We start from the raw sequence: 13,422 nt of genomic DNA, 5'->3' as shown, positions 1-13,422 counted from the left end.
CAAGGGGCCTAGGCGTGTCAGGTGACTGGACAGCACTGTGGCTCACCACACTTACATCCTCCCACATCCTGCTCTGAAGAACATCTAGAGGCTTAATGGTTGATGAGAGAATGGGGGGCTCCACTCACGCCTCTGCCTGCAGGAGAGCTGGATTGCGTGTTGTCCTGATGGGTTTTGGAGTCCAGCAAGGTCATGGTCAACTGTGCAAACAAAGGCTGAAAGGCATGGAACTGGTGCTGAGCACCTGTGCCCGGAGTCTGTGCAGGGATGGCGAGTGCTCCCATCTGGGCCTTCCAGGAAGGCTTCCCAGGGGAGGAGACACAGAAGCCAAGAGTGAGAGAGCTCAGTGATAAAGACTAAATAAAGAAGCTGCAAGTCAAGAACTGAGATGTGGCTCAATTGGCCGAGAGGCAGAAGGCCCCAGGTGTGATCTCCAGCACTACCAAAAGCTGGGTGTGATGCCAGGCAGCAGTGCATGACTTTAATCTCAGCACTCCGGAGGCAGAGGCAGGTTGATCTCTGTGAGTCTGAGATCAGCCTGGTCTACAGAGCGAGTTCCAGGACAGTGAGGGCTAACTACACAGAGAAATCTGTCTCAAAAAACGAATAGATAATTGATAGATAGATAGATAGATAGATAGCAACAAAAACACTACATGAGACCCTGCCCCTCCCCATGTGAACACATACACACACACATACACACACACACACACACACACACACACACACACACACACACCATTGTGGAAAGGTATTTTCTGAGTCTGGAAGAACAGACTCTTGCGTCATCTCCCCAACCCAGGGAGGATAGAATTCCCTGACTTTGGTTTAATCCAGGGTTTAATATCAAACTGAAAAAAGCCTGACACTGTGGTGCACCTGACTGAAGCAAGGGGGAAACTAAGTTTGAGGGCAACTTGGTCTACAGAGAGTGTTCCAGGCCAGCCGGACCTACATAGACACCCTATTTAAAAAAAAAAAAAAAAAAAAAAGGAGAGAGAGAGAGAGAAGATGAAGAAGAAGAAGAAGAAGAAGAAGAAGGAAGAGGAGGAGGAGGAAGAAGAAGGGGAGGAGGAGGAGGAAGAAGGGGGAGGAGGAGGAGGAGGAGGAGGAGGAGGAGAAGAAGAAAGAAGAAAGAAGAAGAAGAAGAAGAAGAAGGAAGAGGAGGAGGAGGAAGAAGAAGGGGGAGGAGGAGGAGGAAGAAGGGGGAGAAGGAGGAGGAGGAGGAGGAGGAGGAGAAGAAGAAAGAAGAAAGAAGAAGAAGAAGAAGAAGAAGAAGAAGAAGAAGAAGAAGAAGAAGAAGAAGAAGAAGAAGAAGGAAGAAGAAGAAGAAGAAGAAGAAGAAGAAGAAGAAGAAGAAGAAGAAGAAGAAGAAGAAGAAGAAGAAGAAGAAGAAGGAGAATTAGGCGAATTTGGCTTCCTAGTCAGTCCTCAGTTTACAGAATCGTGGCTTGTAAAGCCATCACAAGCCGTCCAGGTTTCACGAAGCCTACAGTTTCCAGGATAATTTTGCCTTTATCCCCCTTATTTGAGCACTCAGAGAGCTGAGCCAGCCAAGGAAACCTAACAGACACACGTCTCTTTAAAGGAGAGGCGACGAAGCCCCAGCCACGCCCTCTACTCATTAATATTGAGTTATCGTGAATATTGATGTGGGGGCGTGGCGCCCGGGCCAGCTGGGTTAACCAGCCCCGGGTTCCCAGTTTCAGACTCCGGAAAGTGACAGAAGCCGCGCAGAGGAAGAGACCCAGAGAGATCTCTGCGACTCGGCAGCCACCCATCCTCGGGGGAGCATTGAGCTCCCCCGCCCCTGGCTCCCGCCCGGCCTGGGGGGCTCCTCCAGCATCGGCCCCACCCCCGGGCTCCCCATGGAAGCCAGCTGCGCCCCGGGAGGAGCAGGAGGAGGAGTCGGCTGAAAGCCCACGGTGCTTTCGGCGCCGCTGCCCTAAGGCCCCCCAGCGCCCCCGACCCGCGCCACCCCCACCGCTCCTCCCCCGGGGCTCGCCCGGACCTGCCCCCCGGGCCGCCTGCCCGCGCCCAGCCGCAGCCCGGTGCGGGGTTCGCCGCCGCCCTGGAGTGAGGAAAGCGCAGCCCGAAGGGGTCCCCTGGAACCCGGCGCGATGGACGCCGTCTTGGAACCTTTCCCGGCCGACAGGCTGTTCCCGGGATCCAGCTTCCTGGACTTGGGAGACCTGAATGAGTCGGATTTCCTCAACAATGCGGTAAGAACGAAAGGGTCTCGGTTCCCCTTTGCACACAACTCTCACCCCTCTCCGCAGAGCGCCTGGAACCCTGCAAAGACCCGCAAGAGCCAAGGAGGGGGTTCAGCACAGGGTCCCTTGGATGGACACGTGCTAGGGTTTTAAGATGGGGCAACTAGTTCCTTGGACGCCCCTCTTAGACCAGGAGCCTAGAGAGTAGGCTCGCAGCTCTCGCCCCACACCACTCCTGGGGACTCAATCCAAGAACACGTTGGCCTCTGGCTTCTAGAGGAAGGGGACAAGGAGGCGTAAGGGGCCTCTGAATCTCGACATGAACTAACGAGACACCAATCCTCACCCCAAACCCCACAGCCCGCGCGCGGCATAGTCAGCCATAGTCTTCCATCCGCCCTCCACCCACCCCAAGGTTCTGGAACCAGACTGGGCGCAAAGTAGAGGAGCTCTTTCCTGCGCCCTCTTTAGGGCCTCGGTGGCTCTGGGGCTGTATCTCCGCCTGGGGGCGCACAGGGGTGCTTTCCCAGGCCAGACGCCCGAAGCTTCTAGGGGGTCAGAGGCAGACCCAGATACAGAGCCAGACCCAGAAACTGAAGAACCCTGCTCTGGCCTCCCTCCCGGGAAGGCAGTAGGGGGTGGTGGGACAGGGAAGCACCGGGTGACGTCTCAGAAGACCCTTTTTTTTTCCTATCAGTCTCTTGGCCACTGTACTTCTTGTCCCTAAGTTCCCTGTGGTTCTGCTAACTTTGTCTCTCCCTGTGGCTTCATGACTGCTCCTAGCTGTGAAGTTATCCTCCTTCTCACTCCTTTCCCCTTCTTTTCTAAGGAAACGTGGCTCTCTCTTATTTCCTTTCACTCTCTTTCACTCGGGCTCAGCCCTAAGACTTGATGGAGGAGGAGCATGGCTGACAGACAGATACACACACACACACACACACACACACGCACACGCACACGCACACGCGGTGGGGGGGGGGGGGGGCAGGATTCAGGGGCTCATCCTGAAGAAACGTGGGCTGTTTGGAGAATCTTCTGGGAACCCACCCCCACCATGGAATGAGCCACATTTGCACACCCCTCCACCCCACACACACCAGAGACCAAACACATGGCTCCCCACCTGTTTGTCTCTACCTCTTGCTCTAACAAAACTTAAGCAGACAAAGGCCTTAGATGTCATTGAGTGTCCTGCTCAGCTTGATTTCGCGTCTCCATCAGTTAGGGAGTCATGGGGTGACAGATCTCCCAGGCATTCTCAAGCAGCATGTCCCGGCCTTGCTGTCTGAGGGAGGTTGTTCAAGTCTTAGTCTTCTACATCAGATGGAAGGAACTAGGAGAGATGCTTAGTCTTAGGAGAAGTGGCAACACCCTCATCCTGCCTCTGTTTCCCTTGTGAGCCTGGGCCATGCGTGTCTCTCTTTCCCCCTCAGGCCTCCATTACCTGATCTGTAAAATGGAGGGAAACCGGGCCAGTGCTTCCTAAGGATGGTTCTAGATGCTTCCCAGGAGTAAAACAACAGCTTCCTGAGGGACCACATAGCCCTCTTGGAGCAGGTAAAAGATTCTGCTCAGAGGGAAAGAGGTTTGTTGGGGCCCAGGCTCCAGGGACAGTGCAGCTGGGGACCGACTGAGCTGGGCTTTCTTCTCAATGAACGCTGCAGCCTGCTCTGCTCTGTAGCTGCTCTTCTGGCCTTGCTCCAGTGCAGGAAAGAATTCCTGATGCGCAGTGGGACACCAGAAGGGAATGGCCAGCTGGGGCCACAGCCCTCATCTGGACCAGGGTTGGATAGTCATGGCGAAGAGGTTTCCAGGAGGAGAGGGCTCCTCTCCTGGCTAGAACATGGAAATTCTACATCTGCCTCTGCTTCTGCCACCAGCTAATGGAGCTGTTCACATAGACTTATGCTCTTCAGGGCTTTGATTCCCTTATCTGTAATGGGAGAGCATCTTTCCCTGTAGCATTATTGTAAGGACTTGGTTAGAAGATTAACATAGCCAGGTGGTGGTAGCACACACTTTTAATCCCAGCACTGGGGAGGCAGAGGCAGGGGGATTTCTAAGTTCGAGGCTAGCCTGGTCTACAGAGTGAGTTCCAGGACAGCCAGGGTTACACAGAGAAACCCTGTCTTGAAAAACCCCCCAAAATTAATTAATTAATTAATTAATTAATTAACATAAAGATGATGTAGATTAAGGCCTGCCAAGGAAGAGACCTGACTTCTTCCATGCACTGAATGAAGGAGACAAAACGCTCAGCTGGGAGTTGCTGGGTGACTTTGAGTGAGTCCTGTTCCTTCCCTGGGTCTTCAGGATAGGAAGGATGTGTCTACTTGGAAGATGGAAATTTGTGTCTTCAGTGTCCTTAAAAATCCCTAATGTGGGCCATTAAAGCTACATGGGGACTCCATGTGCCCCACCCCACCCCCACTGCACTAAAACCAAAAAGGGAAAGCCAGTTTCTCCTGGCTGTAACTGAGAAGACAGAACCCAGGGAGTCTAGCAGGCAGCCTGCAGGTAACCAGTGCTGGCCTACCTCTGAGGCCTTCTTCCTATTATTGAGATGAGTCCTATGCAACTTTAGAGGCCCCCTTAGAACAGAACAGTGGTCCTTCTCCCCAGAGGTGCAGGGCTTCTCCTCCAGCCTCTCTGTCCTCCCACAGCTCCCAAGTGACTGTTCTTCAGCTCTCTTGCAGCACCCTATGGTCCTTTCAGCCCTGTGCGTGCAATAAAGAGTCTGGACTCAGATAACTGGCATGGAAGAACAGAAAGAGAGAGGGTCTGTGCGTGTCTTATCTCTCTCCTCTGGCCAGAAGAAAGGGATATCTCTGGTTTCTCTCCAGGGAACTGACTCAGGATTCCAGAGAAACCCCAGCTGGGAGGTGTGGGAAGGAGGAAGAGGGGGAGCAGGGAGAGGGGGGTTCTGTTGTCTCAGAGGGGAGCAGCAGGAAGTTGCAAGGATGTTTGCTCAACACACCCATGTACCTCTCAGCAGCTGGGAAAGCCAGGTGTGGAGATGAGGGGACCCCAGGACTAGCCCAGAGGAGGGGTTTGGAGGGAGGTCAGGCCGATCACTGCTCCCCAGATTCCCAGCCTGACTTTTGCACTAATGCTGAAGTGGAAAGTCAACAGGCCCCCACCCCCCAGCCTTTAGAGGATCTGGGGAGATTAGAGAAGTATGTGTGTTTGGATGTGCCTGTGTGGGTGGGCTTTCTGTAGCCTTCGACAGTGTGCAGTGTGTGTGTGTGTGTGTGTGTGTGTGTGTGTGTGTGTGTGTAGTCTGACCAAAAGAAGGGCCAAGGCACGAGGAAAAAATGAATAATAATAAAAAAAAAACCTCATTGGGAAATCAAAATCTCAGAGCTCTGATTCAATAGTGAGGGCTTCTCAAACACTTGAGTTTGGAGTCCATGGTTTGCTTATTTTTACTTTTTTTTTTTCCTTCCCTGACTTTTGAGGAAACAAGTTCCTGAGAGCCAGGGGCTTCATCTGCCTCCATTATCCCAGTGCCCGACAGAACTCCGTACAAGGTGTAGGTCAACCATTGACAGATGCGTAAATGAATGAACGAGGTTCAGGTCAGACTCCAACTATGTTATGTGGTGGGGTATGCAGGTGTGTGCTCGGGTGTATGGAGGTGAGAGGACTCCCTTCTCGGAACCACCTAACTCTTGAGACTGTCTCTCCCTGGCCTGGGGCTCACTAAGTAGGCTAGACTGGCTGGCCAGCCCCAGGAACCTGCCTGTCTCCACCTCCCTAGCACTCTGATTACAAGTGTACACTCCTGGGTGGGTTCTGGGAATCGAACTCAGGTCCTCATGCTTATGTGGCAAAGACTTTACTGACTGAGCCAGCTCCCCAGCTCCCTTAGCCTCTATACGTTTTAGGGAGAAAAGTCAAAGGTGCTAAATTCACCTGCTCCCAGCCATCAGAGTCCTGCAGTGGGTGTTGCTTCTGGGCTTTACAAAGAACATCACCATGGTTTCCAAAGAGTAGGCACTGCTAGGAGGCATTGCCATAATCTGCCCGAGGCCCCTCAGGCCCTAGTCTCGTACAGCCTAGAGTTGGTTGGACCATAGGGAATTTGAACCTGTGGCTCTTGAGCCAGACTTTGAGCCTGGGTCGTCTTCTGTTCCTTCTTTCTCAGGTACTTCTAGGTCTCTTAGACCTACATTCAGCTCCCTAAGGCTGTGGTCCTTTTGCAGTACTACTGCCTCAGGCCTTTCCCCAAGCCTCTCCTGCCATCTGCAATGCTCAGCCTCAAGTCCTCCCACCTTCTCATCCCACCTCCGCCTCCCACCCTCAGCTCAGATGCCCGGGACCCTGCTGTGTTCTGTGCCCTTCCTTCTGGTTTCTTCATGGCCCGAATCCCAGTCTGCAGCTGTTTTATTGACTTTTTATATATTTCCGCCATGAAGAACTCCCATAAAAGCAGAGACCATATCAATTTTATACATTGCCATAAACCCTCCGCATAGTATTGTGACGCAAAATAGGCACTGGCCATAGTAAAATTCTACAATAATGCAAAATCCCACTTCCAAATTATATAAAACACTGAGCTATATGTTTGTAGAGTCAGTGAAAAGGGATACATTTCAGGCAGATGGACCTGTCGTCCCACGCAGCAAGAGTAAAGGCTACACGGCAGACTGAGGCAGACCCACAGGAGATGGGGGTACCTGTTTCTGAGCCCCACAGGCACAGAGATCTGCCCACTTTATCTAAGACTGAGCCTGGAGATGAGGCAGAGACACAGGTTTCTTCACACTACAGAGGACTTTGCTCTATCTAGTCAAGGATTTACTGTGTTTGCAAAGAAAGTTCTTTTAAGGTAAAGCTGTTTAGAAACAATGAGAATGAACCAGAGCTAAGAGCTCAAGGGCCATGCAGGAAATTCCAGAAGGGGCCCTGGAGCCTCAAGGTCCTGACCTGGCCAACCCTGAGTGTGCTGGGGGTGCCCAGAGAAGCCTCGCCTGCCCCTAAGGCATCCTGCATCTGCCAGAAAGTCTATTTCTCATTCACTATATACATGTCCATCCCCACAATGGCTTAGCATTAGAGAGGCATGTTGGCAGATCCCAGGGTTCCTTCGTGAAGGAGACCCACCCAGGTCTAAATCACTACCCATCAATAAATGAGAAACCAGAAAACAGAGAGAATGGATGCCGTGCTCTGCATAGCTCCCTAGATGTGATCTAAGTGCAGCAGTCAAGAAATTAAGAAATGATTGGTACATGTGTCCATGCAGATACAGAAAAGCTGGGATTCAATGGCTTAGCTCTCTAATGGAGAAGCAGCAGTGTCCTGGAAACTCAGCATGTTTATTATCTACAGTTGAGCAGAGAGGCAGAGTCATTGCATACAGATAAACAAGGAGAGCAGCTTATTACATACAGCTGAACTAGGAGCCAGGGTTATTATACACAGCTGAGCAGGAGGCAGGCTTAGTTAATATTCTTGTAGGGGAGCAGTCTTCAGGCTGCGACCAACTAGGGGAGAGTAAGCTACAGTTTTCTGCGCACACTATCAACAGTGACACTCTGATCTTCCTGAGGGAGGCTTTGCCATCCCTCTGAGATTCACCTGGAGAAGCTTTTGTCACTCCCATGATGCTAAGGCATTCGAGTCCTTGTCATGGCCATACCCATGATAACAATACACACTCACCCAGGACTTCTCTTGCTTCCTATATGGGGACACTCGTTGACACCATGACAGAGCAGACACCTTGTAGGGCCTGAAGACAAGTTAGAGGTCTTGCAAGGTTTCTCCAAGGTGACCTTGCATGCCCTCCCCAGTGTCTTCCACACCTGATGGTGAAGGCTCCATTGAGAAGCAATACAGAGCGGGTAGCACCATCAATACAGAGCGGGTAGCACCATCCGTCTTCTCCTGCCTGAGCATCCAACCAGCATCCCATTCCTTGTGCAGATGAGAAAAGGAGACTCAGAGAGGGTACACAATTCTCTCCAAATTGAGAATGCTCCAGGGAATCTGAGAACAGAGAGAAATAGCTAGAGACTAACTCCTTTGCATGCTTTCTTGTTTTGGTTGCATCCGAAGGGCTCTGCCTGCATTCTCCAGGTTGCCGTCCTTAGGGCATCATGGATACCTGGAGTTTTAGGTACACAGCTGGAGTCCCTGGACAGGCCTCTTGCCCCCTATTTATGTCCATGCTGGGTTCTGTTCTCTATAGGACCACAAGGAATTCCTCCCAACTGGGTCCTCTCCACCTCCTGCAATCTCTATACTCGGGACCTTCAGAGCATCTATCAGGGACCTGGTTTGCCCTTGAACCTCTCTGGAGAAACCAGTTCCAGATGTTGGAGAACAGGCTGTTCTTCTGGAAGTCTCACCACTCCAGGGGGGCAGGATGGAGGAGGAAGATTTGGGTGGAGTTGAGTGAAGACTGTGAGCATTGCTTTGGCTGGAAGTCTGTGTAACCCCCCTTGAGCAGACCCAGGGAAGTCACAGTCAGTGACAGGACCCTAAGCCAGGAGCAGGAAAAATGTGGAGGTTGGAAAGTCTGGCTCAGAAGCTGGGAGGAATAGAATATGACCCAGAACCTTGACCCTCAAAGGGAGTGTGTCATGGATATTGGTTTCCCTGCAAAGTTCAAGTCCTTGATCCCTGAGAACTGGACATACCATATCATCAATGAGTTTGACTTGACTGAGTTGAGTGGCCAGGCTCAGTCTGCTCCTCCCCCAGCTCTCCAGGGACAGAGAATTCAATGATGCTTCCTTGGCCCTTGGCTGTTGGCCCAGAAACCATTTCACCCTTCACAAAGAGGCTGACACATCTAAGCAGGGATGTGTGGTCCAACAGAGCAGCTGGACAGCAGCAGCCGCTTCCTCCTTCCCCTTCCAAAAGAATAACAAAAATGAAAGCAGCAGAGACAAGAGGCAGGCCCTTAAGGCCCTCCTGGAGAGCCGGGAGGCAGTTCTCAGGCAGTGACTGTAGGGCGCTACTAGCCAGAAGCCAGACTCAGCCTGCTCCTGTGGGCTCTGCTCTGCCTGGACCTGGACCGTCTTTATCCCTCAGTCACCTCATTCCTCAGCTTACCGTGTGATCTCAGGCAAAGCCCTTTCCCTCTCTGGGCCTTGACTAAACACTCAGGGTTCCCTGAAGGCAGAGGATCATTCATTAATTTCAGCCATTCTCTAATCATAGCTGTAATGCTCAGGAGGTATTTATTTACAATACAGGCTGATAGAGGGATATGTAGGTAGGTGTTTGCATGGATGAATGGAGAGAAAGAGTGGATAGATAGTTGGATGGGTGGATGGATGAGGAGAAGATGGAAAGAAAAGAGGAAAGATTATTGGGAAGAGGAGGGAATGGATGTGTGGGTGGTGGGAGGAAAAATGGGTGCAAAGAAGAGTTGGGTAGGGAGGAAGTGGAGGGGGAATCAGTCTGCAGAGGATAATGAAGCAAACACACTCTTAAACTCCCAATTTTGGTGTTCTTTCTTCTAAAAGTATTTTCGATTCATCCATTTATGTGTGCATGCATTCATTCATTCAAGTGCAGAGTCATGTCTCACCTCAGCTGTCCACTTTATCATGATGACCTTTGTGTATGTGTGTGTGTGTGTGTGTGCATGTGCACAGTACATGCATGTTCACATTTGTATGGGTATACATGCACACGATGTGTGTATAGCGATCAAAGATTGACATAGAGTGTCTCCCTCAACCTCTGTCCACTTTAGCTACTGAAGCATGATCTATCTCTAAACCCAGAGTTCACCAGGCACCTAGCTAAGCTAGCAAGTTTGTCTCCACCTCTGGAGTGCTATGGTTACAGGCTGGCCACCATGCCTACCCTCATGCGACTGTTGGGGCTCTCAACTCTGCTCTTCACACTTGTGCAGCAAGTGTTTGATCCACAGAGCTATCCAGCTCCCAGTTTGATCCAGCTCCCATGATGACTTTTCTAATGTGAAATATTAAGAATACAATAATGCATGCCTGTGGACTCTATATAAATAAAAATAGCTATCTGGGAATTCACCAGACACTATTAGAAACAGACAGTGTTCTAAATAGAATGGGTTTGGGTGAGAAGGAAGCATAGCTCTCGAGTCCACTCACTGTGGAGAGATTCAAACCCCAAATGCCTTCAAACAGGGCTGGGAATGAGGCCCAAACTATATAGACTTCAGGTCCAAAACAGGTGACAGGGCTGGCAGGCCTTGGGCAGCTGGACTATGCCTCCTCCTCCTCTTCCTCCTCCTCCTCCTCCTCTTCCTTCTCCTCCTCCTCCTCCTCTTCCTCCTCTTCCTTTTCCTCTTCCTCCTCTTCCTCCTCTTCCTCCTCTTCCTTTTCCTCTTCCTCTTCTTCCTCCTCTTCCTTTTCCTCTTCCTCCTCTTCCTCCTCTTCCTTTTCCTCTTCCTCCTCTTCTTCCTCTTCCTCTTTTCTTTCCCTCTTTCCTTCTCTTGTTTTCTGGTGTTTTGGAACAGGGTTTCTCTGTGTAACAGCCCTGACTGCTCTGGAACTTGCACTGCAAACCAGGCTGGCAGAGATCCTCCTGCCTCTGCCCCCTGAGTACTGGGATTAAGGGCGTGGGCCACCATGCCCAGCTCAGACTTCTTTTCTTCATGCTTATAGTAGGAAAAATGGTCAAAGTAGGGTTCTCATGAAAAGTCAACTAGAATCTCCCCCACACACACACACCTTTGTCTCAAGTATACATGTGTGTATGCCGTGGAGCACATGTAAAAGTCTGCAAGTGCATGTGTGTGCACACTGTGGGATACATATGAAGGTCTGCGTGTGTGTGTGTGTGTGTGTGTGTGTGTGTGTGTGTGTGTGCACGTGCACTGTGGGGTCAAGGACCCTTACCAGCTTAGCCATCTTATTGGCCCCTAACTAGGAATTCTTGAAGAGGGCCCTGTGCAGAGCCGTGCACAGTGCCCTCTGCAGGACACAGTTGCTGCCGCTGCTTTCAATCTGATGCTGTCATGGTCTGAGAAGAAAGATGTCAACATTTGGGCACCACTGCCCTTGGGGAGACAAATCACCTTCTCCAGATCTAGGTAGAAGCTTTCATATGTGTACTGAGGATGGACCCCGGGGCCTTGTTCATGCTAGACAAGTGCTCTGCCACTCAGCTGGATCCAGCCCTCTTTTCCCTTTTTAAATCTTAAGACAAGATCAAAGTTGCCCAGACTTGGCCTTGAACTTACTCTGTAGTCTGGGCAGGCCCTTGAATTTGTAATCCTCCTGCCTCAGTCTCCTGCATAGTTAGGATTACAAGCCTGCAACACCATACCTGGATAGAAGCCCCTTTCTTTGGGTTAAGCTCCCAGGCCTCAGAGCTCTGTGCTTCTAGGGATCTGGAAAGCCAGGGAAGGAACAGAGCTGGGCCCTGGGTGTAGACTCCATGCCTGGAGCAGGGGCCCATACTTTGTACACAGCACTGTACTAACAGGAACCCACCTCCATTCTGTGATGTCACAGACACTAAAGTACAATTTCTAGTGTCAAAACTGGGTTCAACTGTGGTTTGACCAACTACAAGCAGCACAACGCTGGGCAGGATTTCCCTCTGTGCGCCCTGGTTTCCTGGTTTGTAAGGCAATGGCTCTGATAGTATCTACTTTATTTTCTGAAGCCTAAATGAGACTCTGAAGGCAAAGAAGCAGAGGAGGGGCCGTCACCCGCATGTTCGCCATTATTATTACTGTCAGCTGTACTGTGAGGACTTCTAACTGGTTCCGTGCTCAGTGTTCCCATTTAAAAGGAGAGTTGGGTCCCATTGTGTATAGAGTTATGCACGGCATTAACCGGTAGCCAGCAGCCTGCACACTATGGTTGCACAGGAGAAAGAATTCTTGGAGCTGAATGATCTGGACAGGCTTCCTGGAGGAAGCAGCCTGTGAGGTGAATCTTGGAGGATGGGAGGGGTAGGATGAGAAGATAAAAGAACATTCCAGGCACAGGGTATAAGCAAAGGAAGTGACAATCTTACAAGCTGGAGAGAGGGGAAGAGGGGCTAACTCTCCTGTGAAATCCGTTATCTCACACCTTTGATCCCATTCTAGGAAGTGCAGATTTTTTTCAACAGAAAGCAGGGAGCCCGTGATACTTCTGGCCTGGACAGGTGGTGGCCCCAGTAACTGTGACCTGTCTTGGTACTAGGAGATCTAGAATTCATTAGGACTTCTTAGATCTCTGTCTGTCTGAATGATTAGGGGCTTTCCTCAAGAGGAAACAGTTTTCTGGAAGCCCAAGGTAGCACGAGACAGCAGTGAGTCAGGACCTTCTCCTCCTGCCTTGTAATCACAGCCCCCCATCCACTGACCCCATGACCTGGTGTGACTCTGTCCCCACCTCACACCTCCTCCCCCACCCCTACCCCCAGTCAGAAGCAGCAGTCCCCAGGCCCTTTCATCATGACACCAGAATCCAAGGCAACTCCACCCTTGCAGGAGGATAAGTGGTCTCTACTTAGAGCTGGGGTCTCTCCCAACCAATGCCCTGTCTCATGGCCCAAGCTCAGGACTCTAATGGGATTCCCCTATCCCATCCAGGAACTCAGACCCCTCCGATGCTAGACAAAGCATGTCCCTGTGAAGTCCGGGGGACTGGAAGATTCTGAATCCCACACTTCAGCCAAGCCCAGCCTGGCACAGCACCCCTTGGCTCTCCCAGCCCTCAGCTGGGACAAGATGCCTGAGATCTTCTCCCAGAGTGGACGCCCAGCCCTACCCTCTGCCGCCCCAAAGCCCTCACCCCTCTCTCTCCAGCACTGCAAATCAGTTCCACATTTGGGGTCTGGCACTCAGAACTCTCCCCTCCCAGACAGCCTGGGCTCCCGCAAGGTCAACCCAACCCGCAGGGGTCTGCGGAGCAAAGAACCTTTGCCTTTGACACCCCCTCCAGAAGACTGGGGGGCTGGACTGTGGTGAGAGGAACTGCCAGGCTCTCCAGAATAGGATGAGAAAGGGCAGGGGGGTGGGGCTGAGGCCTAGCCAGAGCAAGCAGATGCAGCGTAAGGGTGGGGTGTGGTGAGGGAGGATGAGAGGTAGTCCCCAGCTCAGCACATTCCTGAGACATCTGGCTGAGCTGGAAGAGCCCCAGCTGGCCTGAGAGTTGCTCCAGTTTCTCTACTCTGATGTCAGGCAGGACCTAGTGCTCCCCCACCCCTCGCAGAGTCCTACTGGCCTGGAGTCCATGGGACTGAGTTCTGAGGCCCC

At 51.6% G+C, this 13,422-nt stretch overlaps 1 protein-coding gene across 1 annotated transcript in view; it reads left to right on the top strand.

The window, feature by feature from the left end:
* The first annotated feature begins 2,058 nt into the window (after window positions 1-2,058).
* The window catches only part of Creb3l1 (cAMP responsive element binding protein 3-like 1), a 41,843-nt gene continuing 30,479 nt past the window's right edge, over window positions 2,059-13,422 (top strand). Inside the window, exon 1 of the mRNA NM_011957.2 lies at window positions 2,059-2,225. Coding sequence (NP_036087.2) covers window positions 2,124-2,225 — 102 coding nt within the window. The 5' untranslated portion in view covers window positions 2,059-2,123. The remainder of the gene's footprint in view (window positions 2,226-13,422) is intronic.

Source organism: Mus musculus, chromosome 2 (assembly GCF_000001635.26).
Source record: "Mus musculus strain C57BL/6J chromosome 2, GRCm38.p6 C57BL/6J".
NCBI lineage: Eukaryota > Metazoa > Chordata > Mammalia > Rodentia > Muridae > Mus > Mus musculus.
This window is presented reverse-complemented; position numbering and strand designations above follow the sequence as displayed.